Source organism: Mastomys coucha, unplaced genomic scaffold (assembly GCF_008632895.1).
Source record: "Mastomys coucha isolate ucsf_1 unplaced genomic scaffold, UCSF_Mcou_1 pScaffold6, whole genome shotgun sequence".
Taxonomy (NCBI): domain Eukaryota; kingdom Metazoa; phylum Chordata; class Mammalia; order Rodentia; family Muridae; genus Mastomys; species Mastomys coucha.
The window spans coordinates 65,322,816-65,340,078 of NW_022196912.1; the positions used below are offsets into that span (position 1 = coordinate 65,322,816).

Genomic DNA, 17,263 nt, shown 5'->3' on the forward strand with positions numbered 1-17,263 from the left:
ATACAAAAAGAGTGTTATGAGTTGGCATCTTGACATTTCGGCCTAGAAAATGTCTCCAGCAAAGTGAAAAAGTTGTTCTCCTGGCAGCTAAAGGCAGTAAGGACCTTAGTGTGTCTTCAGGAAAACTCAAGTCCTAAGACAAGTATCATTAAAGATTATGCAAAATGTGATTGATTCTTAGAAAGCCAAATCAGTACTGACTGAACAATGAATCTGGAGGGAGTGATGGCTTTCTTAAACTTATGTGCTCATTACACATATCCCATAAACAGTTTACCATGTAGTTCTCAAAATACCTGCATCAGAGTATTCCCTTCAAGAAGTAGACATAAGTAAAGCAACACCAACCAAAATATTTCTCCCAGTACTCTCTTCCTGCTCAGGACCAAGCAAGAACAGTGGTAGGTTCTTTGGCAGATCACAACATGCAGAGACCAGCAATTATGGCCTTTCAAGTGGGCGAGTGATGGTGGAGCTTAAGAACAATTGACTTGTGACAAGTATAAAGAATACACAGCACATCTTTCCCTGTGTTTGACAAAATGATAAAAAACAAAATGTCTGTTGGCTTCTTGTATTAAGCATACACTGGCTTGCTCCTATGGGTATCATAATACACCAGTATTTTAAACTATGAATTATTTTACCGAAAGTGATATTTATTACCAGCAGTGATTCATAGAAACTGAAGCTTTACCGCATCACTGATACTTACAGAGGAAGATGGTTGCAAGGATGATTTGAATTTCTGATACTCCTGCTTCACTTCCCAGTGCTTCCATTAAAGGAGCGTGCCACTGTGTTCTGAATTATGTAATGGGGATCAAACCCAAGACTTCATTCTACTAACTAAGCTACCTCTGCAGTGCTATAGGAACTTGACATCCAAATGTTCAAATTTTAACACACCCTTTGTAAATCTCGAATTAACGCTCTCATAGTCATCTGAGCAAAAACCCAAGGTTCATTCTGAACTCTTTTATTCCACATTTAATCATTAACAAGGGCCACAGATTCCACCTCCCAGCATCTTTTATATGTATCTTTCCCATCTTCCTAGTTCCTGTTGCTTTGGTCAGCCATCACTACCTCTTGGAAGGGTACTTGGCCTTAAGGTCATGCATTTTGCCTTAGTGTTAATCCAGCCTCCATGCTGCAGACAGGGTGAACTTGTTGATGGTGTTCTTATTTGAAATGTGAATGGTTTTCTGAGACTCAAACAGTACAAATTTCAAACCTTTAAAAACAGTATTGAAGAACCTCTGAATCTAGATCATGCTCCCCGCCTCTCAATGTACTACATTACTTCTTCAGTTCTCAGTGTTACACTTTCATGCCTGTAAAGTGTCCTTTTAACCTCCATAGCCCCTGCCATGCCTTCTATGTGCAACCTGGCAGATCTGTAAATAGTAGAGTCTGCTTATTCAAGTCATGCTTAAATATAGACTGGGGAAATGGCTCTGTACTGATGCAGGGGGATGGCTAGCAAACAATCAAGGAGACTGTAGCACACCTCATATCTGTATCTATGATTTTCTAAAGGCATCAGCAATTTATTTGTTTCCATCTAACAGGAAGGAATACTGTCTTAAAAGGAATATCATATTCACAACCTGTACTGGCTGGTTTTGTGTATCAACTTGACACAGGCTGGAGTTATCACAGAGAAGGGAGCTTCAGTTGGGGAAGTGCTTCCATGAGATCCAGCTGTGGGGCACTTTCTCAATTAGTGATCAAGGGGGTAGGGCCCCTTGTGGGTGGTGCCATCCCTGGGCTGGCAGTCTTGGGTTCTATAAGAGAGCAGGCTGAGCAAGCCAGGAGAAGCAAGCCAGTAAGAAATATCTCTCCATGGTCTCTGCGTCAGCTCCTGCTTCCTGACCTGCTTGAGTTCCAGTCCTGACTTCCTCTGGTGATCAACAGTAAAGTGAGAGTAAGCTAAATAAACCCTTTCCTCCACAACTTGATTCTTGGTCATGATGTTTGTGCAGGAATAGAAACCCTGACTAAGATACAACCCAAAATCATACATGTAGCAAGGCAGCGCACAGTAGAAAGCTTGAATAAATATTTGTTGCAGGAGTAATGCACTTTTCTATACTTCTACAATTTACACTAGGTTCCTCTTCCCAATTAGTAATCACAGACTGAAGGATCTTTTGTGGTATCCAGGTTATATAGTCATAGCTTCTTACATCATAGCCACCTTAACTCCCAGAACAAAGAAGTCACTGGTAGGATTTTATATTAAAGCTTCTAAAAGGCAGATATACATTTAACATGAATCATTGTCATTTAAATCATAATTCTCTAGTGTATATTATGCACAAACTGATAAGTAATTTATATACTTATACTCTTTTATTCTCTCTTGAATTTGCCACTATACTTTTGTCACAGAAAGGGTGCTGTTCATATTCCTACAAGACTCATTCTCCTATTAGTTAGCATGTTCTATTCTGTCAACCCAAAGTGACATCTATATGCTTCTGTATGCAGTCACTTGGACATGAGTATACACTTAGATGCTCACATGCACACAGATATAACATACACATATAACCTATATCCGATCATATTTTACCTCATATCACTCCTAAAGTAGTAGATTTAGAAACTGAATATTTCAGACTATTTGTTTAAAATCCAGTAAAAATATAGAGATTAAACACTGAACAGATCAAATATTCTTGATTCGTTCTACTAAATTGAAGTAATTCAGTCTTAACACTCTGATTTCTTCAATGCCTCTCAATACTTATTCTGCGAAGCATTATATATATCTACACACACACAAACACACACACACACACACCCCGTCATATAGTATGCCACTGTTATCTCTCTGGAAAATAAAACCCACATTGCCTAACTCTGTGCCCCTATGAGGCTGGTCAGCACAGTGATAACTTTTTCTTCTCTGACTGTGTAATGTTGTTTGAGTGGATGTGATTATAGGTTGTTGTTTTCTTCAGTTTTTAAGATTTATTTCAAAACCATTTTTTTTTAATATCACATAAAAATAAACCTCTGGCTTAACATCAGTCAGGGAACTACATTGAGTCTGCAACTTGTATATGCCCACTTTTGTCTCCGTGTTCCTGTTTTGCTTTATTAATTTTTCTCTTGAAAGCTTCCTTTCCAATGAAGTGAGGTGACATGCAAGGTATCAATGTGTCTGTACAGGCTAGAGAGATGGCCCAGCAGTTAATAGAACTGAGTGCTCTTGTAGAGGACAGGGGTTCAATGCCAGCATGTACACGGCCTGTAATTCCTGTTCCAAGGGATCGGATGCCCTTTTCTGACCTCCTCCATAGGGCTCAGGCATACACATGATGAACAGACATACATGCGAGGCAAAACATTCATACAATAAAAGTAAATAAGGATATAAAACTTTAAAAAAGAAATGCTTCTCTGCACTTTGATGTACACAGACATGACGTTTTTCCTGTCCTTAAAAAAATTCCTTTGAACTTTATTGTCCTAAAAAGAAGACCATAGACTATATGTAAAAATAATTTGATTAGACTGACACCGATTTTGAAAAGGAGATTTATTTCTTATCATTGAAAAATACACAAAAGGCCAACATTTTCTGGGTCGCTGGTTTTCTGTGGTACAGTTGGTATTGTAAGAAAGGAAGAAACGCATCTGGTATGTATAGCAGTTTACATTCTAAGGCATTTAGGCTCAGAGCAATAGCTCCATATATTGAGGTGCACTTACTAGAGTTTAAATACACTGAGGCAAAACAGACAGGTGGAGGATTTGAAACCAGACAGTCGAACTGTTTTCATGCAAGTCAATCTTAGGACTTATATGCCCTCTCCTCATCTTTCATTCCCCCCACCCCAAACCAACTGTGCATTTTGAGTTGTTCACAGAACACCGGCAGATTATCTACTCCTCAAGAGTTTGCTTACAACACCACCATCAGTGGGGGCACACCAAACACAATGGTATCATGGATAGGTGCTGGCTCTCACCAAAATGGGGCTCTGGTAGGAAAAACACTGATTTGCAAAGGCACAGTGGAGACAGGTTTAATGTATTAAATATAACATAAATCATTCACAATAACAAGTTTAGTGTTTCCGGGGAACTTTTGTTAATACAACACAGTTGGTCACACAAAATACAAATGCTTCTGTTGATTTGTCTTGGCAACTCAGATGCATCAACAGTGCTAACAGTTTAACAGCTTTGTTCTCATCTGACAGAAAATAATGGCAGTTCTGCAAGGCAAATGTTAAACCTGACCGTATGTATTTATTAGTTCCACAGTGTTTTGACAGATTAGAGGGGATGGAATCAGAGGATGCTGACACGCTCACTGAGGGCTTTCATCTCTCTCTCTTCAGCCTCAGGACTGTCGCTGTGGCTAGCACTCAGACTGATCAGGTGTGCAGGGTACTGCAGCCCCTGCTCGCCTGCATACTGTTCCCACCTGGAGTCATCACTTTCATGGGTAATATAACGCTCTCCAATTCTGCATTCCAGCTCTCGTAAATCTAACCAGGTCTGATAGTCCTGAAGAAGAAATGCCAAAATATCATCCTAGAGATCATTGCAACTTGACGTGCTTTTCCTCTGTTGGTAGTTGTTCTACTCTGTGCAGTGACCTGTCCTTTCTGTTCTCTCAATGCTGAATCGCCATGCATTCACAGGCAGCATCAGCACCAAGGTCATCTTATTTGCTTAGCCTTAGACCATGCATGCTGCTTGGAGGATGCCATGGCTCCTAGTGTGGATAATTAATGCTTGCAGTCAAGCAATTAGGAATGTTGACATTGATTTGCAGTTTAATGGCTATAAGTTATCCTTCATTATTTCAGAATATCATTTTCTAAACTTTAACACTCAATGTGAAAACAGCAAATATTTAAGAGAGAATGCAGTACACACTCATAGACTTTACATTGGCCATGTATTTATATCCATACATAATATACTGAGACTTGAAATATAGCTTCTAAATGAGACCAGTAAATGGGCAGATGGGCATCTATTGAGACAACTATCAGGATTAAGCATACAGACGCTTTCCAAATCTGGTCTTTTGAGTTCTACTATGACCCTTGGTGTGTGTATATGTCTGTGTGTGTGTGTGTGTGTGTGTGTGTGTGTATATGTGTGTGTGTATGTGTGTGTGTATGGCAGGGGGAGCTCTGTGCATATGTTCTGTGTACATGTGTACCTTCATCAAATCTTCCTGATAGAAAGAGGGACATTTAGAAATACTACACTGTTATTAAATCCCAAGAAATCACATGCATTTTGGATAAAATAATGTTAGGGTAATTACACTTGTATAAACATGACAAAAGATTTTTACAGCTAATATAAAAATCTTATAATTGAAAACACCCACAAAAAATAAACCACAGATGACTTTTACCTGTAGCCAAGGGTGACTCAAGGTTTTATCCACACTGTAGCGTTTTCTCATTTTCACTTGTAGCAAGTTATTGATAAGATCAGTGGCTGAAAATGAATCATTATTAAAAATAGTTACTAATTATGTAATGAATATGTAATTTACATAGTCTTAATAATATCTGCTATTATAGAGATATAAGAGCAATATAGTGGTAATAGTAAAACCTGAAAGTAATTACTTGAGAATTCAAAATCAAGTTGGAACTCGGGAGGGAAGGGCGAGTATTTGAATTTATTGCACAATGTGAATTTTAACTTGTGTACTCTGTAATATGTTTTTTAAATTTTAATATATGTATTTTTATCGTGTCTTAAATATAGGACTAGTATTGAAGAAAGAGCATTGCTAATTTTGTTATAAAATACAGTCAGTATTTGAATACATGTGAAAGGAATTTCAGATTTCAATTAGTTGGATGTGGTAGGTCAAGAGGCCAAGGCTGAAGGACTGTTACAAGCTCAAGGAGTGTTTGAACTATAATGTGAGTTCCTGTTTTGAAACAAAAATAAGATAAAATAAAATAAAATAGGAAGTGAAATAGTTGGTTGAAGATGTAGATATGTGGACATCATATATCCTAGAAATAAATATAGTAAAACATGAATCACTTTTCAAGATTCTGACCTCAAAACAAACAGTTCCATAGGAATTTGAAATTTTCCTTTTGCTTTTAAAAATGGCAATGAATTAGATTTATACTGGCAATCATTGATTTCCTAGTACGAGCCAAGTACTGCCCTCTGAGGAGTTGGAATCACTGTCCAGTCAATCTCCTGCTCTGCCTACTTGGGGCTCATGTGCACAGACTTCACAAAGAAAAGATCATTATTCTCTCTATCTCCTGTACAAAGCATCCAACGGATACCATGTGATGATGTTCTTAACATTTAACTGTTGCAGAGTTGTCTTTTCAGCTTACACACTACATTTTATTCTTAAATTAAAATCTCCATTTTGAACTCATTTTCATAACTTTTCTCCTTTTTTGGCCCCCTCCAAAGTGAAGTATACAAAGAACACAAGCTCTTACAGTAGAATATGTGACCTCTCTCAACTCTAGCCTGCCCGAGGCCTGGAGTCTGACAGATTTTTCTACTGAAAGCCTTAATATGTAAAAAACAGAGAAGTAACTCCCCAGGTTTCCTCAACCACTAAATTTTAATAGGGAAGTTCTGAAGGTCTCCAGTGTCTGATCCACATCAACTTGCACGGTCTTGAAAATCTAGACTGAAAGAACTGGCCACAGTAACAAACTTGAAACGTTCAGTCCAAACAGGTTCAAACCTTCTACTATTAAGCAAAGGAAATTAAGTTCCATAATCTTTTGGCATCTTGGAGTTTTCCTTCGGTTCTAATATTTACATATTTTCCCATACTGAAGGGCTACATAATCAACACAAACTTTTTGATTAGGGAAATTAAATGCAACAACACACCTTTAAAGGTCCCCTCTGCCTATCAACCCTGCCTTGGTGAGGGTACCTGAGAAAGTAGGGTACTTAGTACAATTTCAGAGTCTAAGCATGCATTTCCTCTGAGCTTTTGAAAGTATAGTTCTCTCTGTGCACAGTGTGTTGGGCATGAGCTTTAAAACATCCATTCATATGATTTACTTGCTGGAGAGTAAAGTGCACCTTCCATTCTGGCTGCTGAGAAGTCACAGTTCAAAAATGGAGGCCAAGGGGTGAAGGGAGAGCTCATGTGCTATGGCAAGCATGCAGCAGCATTACACTTCTCCAAGCACGGCAGGGCATAAATACACGTTATTAATTCACCCGTTCTGCTTTGAATTCTGTAATTAGGAAGGTAGGAGTACAGTAACTCAACAAAAGGTCTGGTTTGTGCCCAAATGGGCCCCAGCGGTGAGGCACACTACCTAATGGATAGAGAAGTCCTGGCAGAGGAGGGACTACAAGTGTCTACAGAGAAATGGAAAATGGAAAGATGGAAAAATTGTTCTGAATGAAGCTTATGATCCCAGGACTGCCTGCCAGTCCTCTTGTGACCTGAATAAGCACAGTGAAGCAATGAGGTACTTCTATGAGAAAGCACTTTAGGCAGAAGGAGAGAAGTGGTGGAAGACATGTGTGGATCAATGTGCCTTTGTGACTCTTAAGAAATAGAATATAAAACAAAACAACAACAATAACAACAACAAAACCCAGAAATGTAAAAAATCTCCAGTCAACATTATAGCCTTTTTGTTTTGTAGAAAAATAAGTTTTCATTTCTGATACCGGGAGCATCCTTTGTTTTTCACTGCCTAGCAAACTCTCAAAACAATTCCACTAATCAAGTGTCATACAATGTCGCCTCAACTGCGTGATCCAAAATGGCTTCCAGTAAATCTATTGTGAGTGTGCATGTGCATATGTAAGCATGTGGAATATCACACCAAGATTGTTGACACAGTTTCTGAGGATTGAACTCGGGCCATAGGCTCATAAAGCAAATCTAAAGGAGATTCTAAAGTTCTCTTCTTCCCCTTTGACATCCCACACCCCTTTTCTCTTTACAGCCCATATCTAACCTAATACAATACTGGGTAATAAGAGTTTATAACTTGGGGGACCAGAGAGATCGCTCCATTTTTAAGAGCACATTCTGTTCTTTTAGGAGACTTGCATTTTGCAGCAAGCATCCATATTGCTCCCAACTGTTTGTAACTCCACTTCCAAGACATCCTACCCCCTCAATTGGCTTTTAAGAGCACCTGTGCACAGATGCAAGCCACATACTCAGGTACACACACATATATACAGAAATTTAAAAACAAATTTAAAACATTTATCATATACATGTATCAATTACTCATTCATTAGTACATTCACTAAATATTATCTAGGTAACTCCTGTGCAGAACTAGTTTGAGAAGCTGGCAATTCAGCTGCAATCACATAGGCACTGGCCCATGTTGCTCAGACTACAGAGTGGCAAAACTTTAACATCCTTCTTAGTTATAGTAAAGGGTTTTCTCTTCTAGATTACCTAGACTGCTCCTATTTATACTTTAGATGTTAAGATAAAGAACTACATTGTTGGACACAGCAGCTTCTCAGTCTCTCTCAGCCTCACATTAAACAGTGGTTCGGTGGTTTAGTAGATCCCAGTCTTTCAGCACAGCCTTCTGCTAATAGTCACTAGACTTTTCTGACAACCTTCTAAATTTTTTATTTTTTATTGGCTAGTTCGATCTACACATGGACATTTCTTCATATGATTTAGGAGTCAAAGGCTTTAAAAAAAAAAAAAAACTCTTGCATCCATGTCTGTTTTAGTTTAACAATAGCCCTATGAAATGTAGTTTCAACTTCTAATTCTAATGGAACAAAGGAAAAGGGGAAGCTACAATTACCCAAAGCCCATAACTTGTTCAAAGTCAGGTAGTTTAGAGGCAATGGTGTTGAGGCTGCAACTCAGGGGACCCAGCTTTCCTGGGCTGTGCTACTATACAATATGGCAAACAGAAGCCATAGTATACTGTAACTATAATATTATTAACTGATAAGGTCAAGATTTAACAATTTTATAATTGTTTTATAATCATGGACTTTAGAAGGCATTAAGCCAGGAATATGGGAGGAAAGTGTGTGCTAGCAGCAGGGAGTTTTAGAAGTACTCAGCCATTGAGCTAGTCAAGGCATATCAAAATTAGCTGGTGCATGCGTTCATGTGTGTGTGTGTGTGTGTGTGTGTGTGTGTATGTGTTTCATTCATGAATCCAGAGAGTTCTTGGGCAGGTGCAACATGCATATGAACCGCTGGTAGCCAAAGCCATTTAACCAATTCACTGGTACAATGGACATTAAATTTTTCATTATGTTTCTATCATACTTTTACATACTGAATTCAGAGCTTCTTGTGTTTCATTGTAACTGCAGCCCACAGTTCAGCCCTCAAAGATTATTCTGAATGCAATATGATTTCCTTCTGTCAGATTTTTACCCTCCCCATGAATAAGCCCATGTGCTATGTGTTAATCCCATCATTAGAAAACTTTTGGGGCAAAGTACAGAACTTTAAACGTAGAACTTTCTGGCTATATCCTAACTCACACTTCTAACTTCCAGGGCTATTGATTATTTCTTGAGCAGATTTTTCCTACTGTAGTGTTCCCATCTAGTCCATACTTCATTATCCCCAACTGGCTATTATAGGTTTATCACCTCACAAAATACATGGCTGTGGTCAAGACATACTTGTCTGTGATGCTACTTTATCAATCTGGCAATTGCATGTAAAATGAAAAGTAGGCATTCTAACACACTACATCCCTGGCAAAGGGATTCTTACAAGCACTGACTCTTAGTCTTCCTCTAAGGACCAAGACTGGTTTTCTAATTTTTTTCAACTATCTATTGAATTATTTATTATGAGAGTCTATCAGAAATAATCTAAAATTTTCAGAGAATGAGTTCTGCATTGAGGCTCTTTTCATGAGACGCAGTCCACTATAGCCTGTCTCACACACATTAGTATCTTTTTCATCTCCATCCTGGGTCACTCAAAAGCACACTAGCCATAAGCCCACACTGGTTAACTCCTTAAGGGGTTCAAAATGTATCTGTGTCTTGTCTGCTATTGAGAGCTCTAAGGATACTTCCATGTCCCCCCCACCCCCGTTCCAGCTCCCAGCAGGCATTGCTGTACATATTTCAAAAAAGGAAAAGGGACCAAGAGTAGGGAAGGGAGTGGCAGGAACAAAATAAACTCTCCTGCCGACAGATCCCAACGGGAACAAAAGAGGCCAAGGTGCTCAAGCTCTATTTGTCAATCTGAAAAAAAAAAAATCAAAATGCTAACGTTCACACATGGAAGAAAACATCTGTCGGTTTGGATACGATTACCTCCATGGTTGTTGCAAGCTCTACCCCTTGACTTGCAAATTTCACTGTTCTTAAAAGCTGAATAATATCCTATTTTATAAGTATATTTAAGTTTTCATTATCCATTCCACAATTGATTAGAATCAAGGGTATTTCAAACTTTTGGCTATAAAGAGTAGATTAGCTTATGAACACAGAAGAGCAAGTATGTCTATAAAAAAATGTTAGCTTCAGGGGTTTTAATCTGAGCCACCCAGCAATTATGTAGATAATTAGGGCCTCCAAGGGAAGGGAGATAGAATAGAACAATGAAGAGATAAAGGAAAAACTAGGAGAATTAAATGGGAGGGGAAATAAAAATTCAGGCTATATAGGAGAGAATATGGGAAAGGACAACTAATACCAGAGGCGTATGAAATCCCATTACTCTAGAGGCTTCCTAAATATATACATATGTAAAATGCATCCAAATGGAGTCACCATATTGTATGGAAGACAATACCACAATGACATCTTATGTCACCAAGGAAAACCTCTTTGTTGAGTTGTTAGCCCAAAGGGTCCCACAGACTCCCCCAAAACATCAACCAAGGCTATTGGTTGCTCTCCACAAAATGATGGTAAATCCTTCTTGCTGAAGACACAATTGAGTTATGCTATCAAACATCAAGAAATTAAGCTGGCGTACGACTAGGCGCTTTATTCCTTCGGTGGAGCATTCGTGCTGTTGGAAGGTACTCTGCATGCTACTGGAGAAGAAGGTTAATCATCAATCTGACTCAGCAACAAACTGAAAACTACAGCAGTAATCTCTCCGCAAGACATGTTGCTGTAATAATGGCACAAATGTTATAGTACTTACCAATAATTTTTAATTGAATTTAAGACCTGTACCATGAGATGCAACCCATGCCTGAAACTACTAATGTGGCTGCAAACCTGAGACTCCATAGGACATAAGCTCTAGGAGAATTCTACTTCTTTTTCTTTTTTTTTTTTTTTCTGTGTAAGGATCATAGTAATAAAATGATTACAAATGACATATTCTGATGCTCAAAGATCAGTGCATCAATTAATCATCATAAAAGAAGGCTTTTATTTTTGAGGTGCAACATAATTAACACAGAGACCCACAACTGGACAATGTGTAAAGAGTGAACGACTTTGGAGTACTTAGAACTAATTGGGATGTCTTTTTAACATCCTTTTGCTCAAGGCTCAAAGATCTACATAAAAGAGAGGCAGAGACTGTAAGAATCATAGATGATGAATTACTCCAAGAAAACAGCATCTTCCCTAGGCAATGACTGATGGACATAGAAGCACACAGTGACTGTGGCAGCTTGACTAGCACCTGCATGTGTTTAAACCAGACAAAATTCCAGCATCAAGAAAGTGTGTGGACACAAACTTTCAGCCTAAACCAAGCAGTTATTTCCAACTGATACCTGCTGGGAAAGAGAAGATCAGTTTTTCCAATGGAGGGTTACTAGTTAGTTATACAACTACACTTCAGGGAGGAATCTATGTTCAGGAGTAGTTGGTCAATAAAAAATAGATTCTATGTTTTTGATTTTGGGGAGGGAGTGGTTTCTGTTTCATTTTGTTTTATTTTTGGCTTATTTGTTTTGGTTTTCAGGTTTGTTTGTTTGTTTTGGTTATTTTGTTGTTGTTGTTACTGTTGAGCAATGTGAGAAAGAACATAAAGTTGGGTGAGTAGGGAAGTAGGAAGGATCCGATAGGAACCAAGAGAAATTATTAGTATAATAAAAATGTAACATATTGAAAAAAATGAAAAGATGCAGAATGCTGATCTAGAAGAAACTGCATAAAGCATGGCTTTGGAATGAGGGTAAGCGGAGGGGAAATGGAAGAAACAGATACAAGAGTAGGTTAGGTTGTGATTTCCTCTAAAAAGCAAAGTGACAGAAAACATGTTGAGGAGGTGGGCAAAGTAGGACATGAGATGGAAGAGTGGTGTGATGGCACCTATGCAGGAAAAGAAAGAGACATGCAGGGCACACAGGGCTCCTTAAGGATCTGGAGTGCCAAGGTAACTTAGAAATCTACAAGAAAAGGAGATATGGATATCCTACACTTCTTTCTACAACACCAGAAAAACAATTATTTCAAATGTCTGTTTTTTTGTGGGACAGGGAATGCTGTTACATAGTACTGGTCTCTATGCTATATGGGATAGCGAGCTGATGCTACCTTGAGTGGCTGGATCTCATCTAGGGTCAAAGCAAAGCAGGATATGAGACCCTCTGACCTCTTCACACTTACCACCCCTTATTCTTTCTATCTTGGCAGACAATAGGCGCAAACTGGATAATACCTACATTTATTTGTAATAAATATGACAGCAATGTTTGCATTGTCATGATTACATTCCAACCATCCCATCCTATTTATCCTTGGATGCAATCCTGATACTATTCTGCCAGTTCTAATCTCTTATTATCCATACGTTCAATCCCATTAACAGTTGGCTGTCATATAGTCTTTAAGCAGCCATATTAGAACAATGTAGGGAGTTTTTTTTTTTTCCAGTTGCTTTTCTTTATGAGAACATTATCAGAAATGCAAATGTTAATTTTACATTTATCATTCATGATCCAAGATTTTGGTTCTTTCAAAAATGTCTGTAGCCATATATCAATGTTTTCCAAAAACGGAAAAGGAAGAAATAGAATTTTTTTTTTTGTTTTTCTAGACAGGGTTTCTCTGTATAGCTCTGGCTGTCCTGGAACTCACTCTGTAGAGTAGGCTGGCCTCGAACTCAGAAATCCACCTGCCTCTACCTCCCAGGTGCTGGGATTAAAGGCGTGTGCCACCACTGCCCAGCTTAGAAATAGAGTTTTTAAATCTGTGTTTTACCTTTTTTACTTTTTTTGTTTTTTGGTTTTGTTTGTTTATTTTAAGTTATTGGCTTGCAAATTTCTGCCCAGTAATTTTTCTCATTATTCTATTAAACAAAAGATTAAAGTATCCGTAAAATTTTACTACACACTCATTTTTCAACAGAATGGGTCCTTTGGGAAGTATTAGGATAGCTAAGGCTCCATGGGGTTCATGGCTTGGTGCACAAGGACATCTGCATAGCTAACACACAGGGCTCACAGTTCACATCTCCCATCAAATCCTATCCCCATCTTTGATCAAGTCCTTAGATCAGTATAGTATGTGGCAGGTTCTTCCTACTCTCTCCATTAGATTTTAGTTTTGTTGAGGTCAGGCAAAGTTTTTCACTAAACTTGATGAGTCTCTAAAACAAAAGATGAATTGGAATTTTGAAGTATGAGAAAACCCTAACTAGCCATTTGGTAGCTTCAATGCATTAACCAGAAATTTAAATAGTCTATTTCTCAGCTCTAAGTTTTAATGCCCATGTTTTATGCACGTAGTCTATGTGTTTTAGTTATAATTTTTTGGATGATGGGGCACCACAAGCTGGGTAGAGTGTAATGGATCATGGGCTTAACACTGATCACTGTCAGGAAATCTGAAGGATACTTGCAATACATAGTATTTAATTTACAGCAGAGAAAGGACTTCCAACACCCCAGTGTTCATCGTTTTCATCCAGACATATCACTTTTTACTTTTATGCTTTCTATCCTCACATCTCTCCATGCCACACTATTCAGGTTGATACTTTCAGAGGGATGCTAATTTGATGGAGCCATCACTAGCCACCCTCTAGGCTTTTCTCTTCAAGGCCGTGGTCCACACTCTTTCAGTTCTTCCTCTCACTGCTGAAGTGCAGTGCTTACTTCTTCTCTCCCTTTGCTTGGCTTCACGCTGATGGGAACTTGTGTGTTTATTTTAAAAATCGTTTTGCAACCCTTCACATTCCAGCTCTCAACCCAGCATGCCGTTGCCCAGCAACACTAACTGGGACGCTCCTCGCAGGGGCTGCAACCAGCGGCTGCCAGCAGCTAACAAGGCCACTGGAAATCATCATCTCACTCGTTCCTGAGTCAATTACCGGAATCCAATGAAGTGTAAGACCTTTAGAGACTTGAGTTGATGGCTTTGCTGCTCTCAGTTCTTTCCTCTGTAGAAAGTATTCCATCAATGGTTACTTTCTGTTTCACATTCAATCGCATTTTTCTTCTGAAGATCGGCAACATGATCTTGGAAACCATGAATTGTTTCAACACAAGCATACAGAGGTTATCACACCCGTGCCTGCCTGACTCCAAATTTAAGGTAGCACCATAAATACATTTCTGACATAGAGTGTTCTCTATTTTCACTCCATGCTAACATTCTTTTAAGAGAGTTATGTTTCTAAAAAATGAGTGCTTAACCCGAAGAAAGGTAAAACTTCTTAGCTGAGGAGTCTCTGGGCAGGTTCTGGGAGTTTTAGAAGTGTTTTGAGCATTTCTATTACACTCAGGGCTTGAACTTGGCTACTAAACATCTTTGTAGACTTTCACGTATATTTCAATAGAAGTTTGAGGATTTAAACAGAGGATTCCGGTTTAGAGGTTTAGGTGGAGGATGATGTTGTGCATCTGTCCATGGATCCCTGGCAGTGCTGGCATTGCTGGCTTTTAGGACAGATTTTGTGTTGCAAAAGGTTGAAGGTACAAGAACATTGAAAGTGTTTAATAGCTAGGTTACTATGGACCATTAAATAAATATATATAAACATTAAGAATCTATTCTGAACCATATCTTGCTCAGTGTTTTAGAATCAAGACTTGGAGGGGGAGGGAGGGGCTTTCAGGCTAATTAACTGTGCAGAAAATGCTGATAGTAATAGTAAATGAGTTGGATTACACAAATAATTCCCCAAATGGCTACAGTCTAGAGCAACGGGTGATTCTGGTAAGAAAACATTTCATTGCCAAATGAAACTAGATCCACTATTTGGATACCTTAATCCTCTATCCACTAACTTTTAATTGAAGAATTGGGAAATGTGGGTTAGAGAAGGGGAAGGAGGGTAGGGGGAAGGACTATGTGAGGAGGGACCAGGAGGAGGGGGGAGTGATCAGGATGTAAAGTGAATAGATAAATAAATTAATGAGAAAAACATATATAAGCATGAGTCAAAAACTTAAAACTCACAGTTACTCATTATGATTCTACTTATTGTCCCCAAATCAAATGTTATGACAAAGTAAATGTGCTGAGATTACAGGAATGTACCACTATTATACTTATTATAACATTATATTTAACAAGAGTAATTGAACCCAAAGGTAGATCTACTCTGAGATTCTGTTTAAAAGTGACATAAGCAAAGAACATTGTTCTTGGGTCAGAATCACCAGGAGGAGAGGGACTGTGGCCCTCATGAAGTCTTATGAGCCTTGATTTGGAAAGGAGGAGATGGTTAGAATCATTCCACCAGTGTGCTGAAATGCAGAGATACTCTAGTCATGGTATTAGGCTTTAACTAAGAGAACTTGGGCCCTTCTAATCCTGCATACTTTCTATGACTAGAAGAACCTAAAAATATTCTGAATAATTGCTCAGTGTCTTGGTATACTCTAGGTCAATATAAGTACTAGTTAAGATACTTTTTATTTTTCTTAAATTATTATTTATGTTTGGAACTATTCTCTGTTGCTATATGAATAAAGGCAAAAATCAAATAATTACCCACACTTGAGCCTTTACTCTGACATCTACAATGGGTGTAGAATCCATATTTCAGCTCAACTATGTTGAGCATAATTTTCAATTTCTATTCAAGATTACACAAATATTTTATTTTTGTGGGGACAAATAAACAGCCAATTATGACAAATTATAATATCAACCATCCTAATAAAAGTTCTGACCATTTTCTCAAATGGCCATATATTAGAAAAAAACTCCTACTAACCACATTGAACTTGCATTCTTGATAAATGAGTCCTTTCTTTTTGGACAGACTTCCCCATCTTACCTCACTGCAGTAGGAACTATTGATGTACATAGAAACATATGAACTCACTCTACTGGTGGACATTTTTTCAATTCATTACATACCATAGACTCAAAATTTTAAATTCCCTTTAAATGAATACAATGAAAGGCTCTTCTAAAAATTAAACATAGTTCCAGAATTTTAAATTGAGGTCATTTAAAATGTTACCCACCCTGCCCCTTCCATAGAGGTTCTGACCTACATAACTCAATTCACTTTATCAACTGTGGCTGCACTCCTGGCACCCAGGCAGCAGTTGGAAGCATTTCTCTGGCTAGTCCCAGCACCTCTCTTGCGTCCTGTTCTGTCTGACAGTGGTGTTAATATGTTGACAAATCAATCTATTCATTAATATTCAGCAGGCTTGTGGGATCTGCATGCCTCATAAACTGTTACCACACAACTTAATCAGTAAGATGGCAATTGTCTTTCTTTTGTTTCTCATGCCATCGGATGTCTGGGTCTTATCTAACCAAAACTTACATTCGTGAGCTTACTATTTTGTTGTTGTTGCTGTTTTGAACAAAATGTTGTGAAAAAAGGACCTAGGCTGGTTCCATTTCATAACAAAGCACTATTTATGAACTGCTTAGCATTCGGGAACACTGTTGGGTTCTGAAAGCATACCATGTGCTGATGGTGCTCAGCTTTTAGTTAGCTTTTCTTTGTATTGATACTGGCTGTATTTTCCAGTTTTGTGGGGAAAACACACTTGCAGCCAATTTTATTTGAACTTCTCAAGTCGAATGGCAAAAACTACTTTAGTTTTGCTTCGTGGTGTCTTACAGCTATTGGATACTTTGAGGTATCACATAATCTGGGAGCTGAGCTCAACTGGGAGGACCCTTCAGAGCCCTTGCCAATAAGCAGTACAAAGAGGCATGAATATAAGGTTGGCACGGTAGGGCTCATCAGTGGGAGAAAACTGTTATCACCAAACCATCCCAATTTGATAATTAACTAATGTTGCGCTGAGGACTTGAAATCAGTGCAAGGGTATTTCCATTTTTCCTCATATTTATATATGTGGCATGTCAAGCCTTTCTCTTTGATCAGAATTTTTAATAA

The 17,263-nt window shown here is 38.4% G+C and overlaps 1 protein-coding gene across 2 annotated transcripts in view; it reads right to left on the reverse strand.

Moving 5' to 3' along the window:
* Nucleotides 1-3,534: 3,534 nt before the first annotated feature.
* Nucleotides 3,535-17,263, reverse strand: part of Prkd1 (protein kinase D1) — a 290,741-nt gene continuing 277,012 nt past the window's right edge. For both annotated transcript variants that reach the window (XM_031357081.1, XM_031357082.1), the window contains 2 exons: nt 5,399-5,484; nt 3,535-4,530 (listed from right to left, as the gene is read on the reverse strand). In XM_031357081.1, the coding sequence (XP_031212941.1) occupies nt 4,312-4,530; nt 5,399-5,484 (305 nt within the window). In that variant the 3' untranslated portion in view covers nt 3,535-4,311. The remainder of the gene's footprint in view (nt 4,531-5,398; nt 5,485-17,263) is intronic.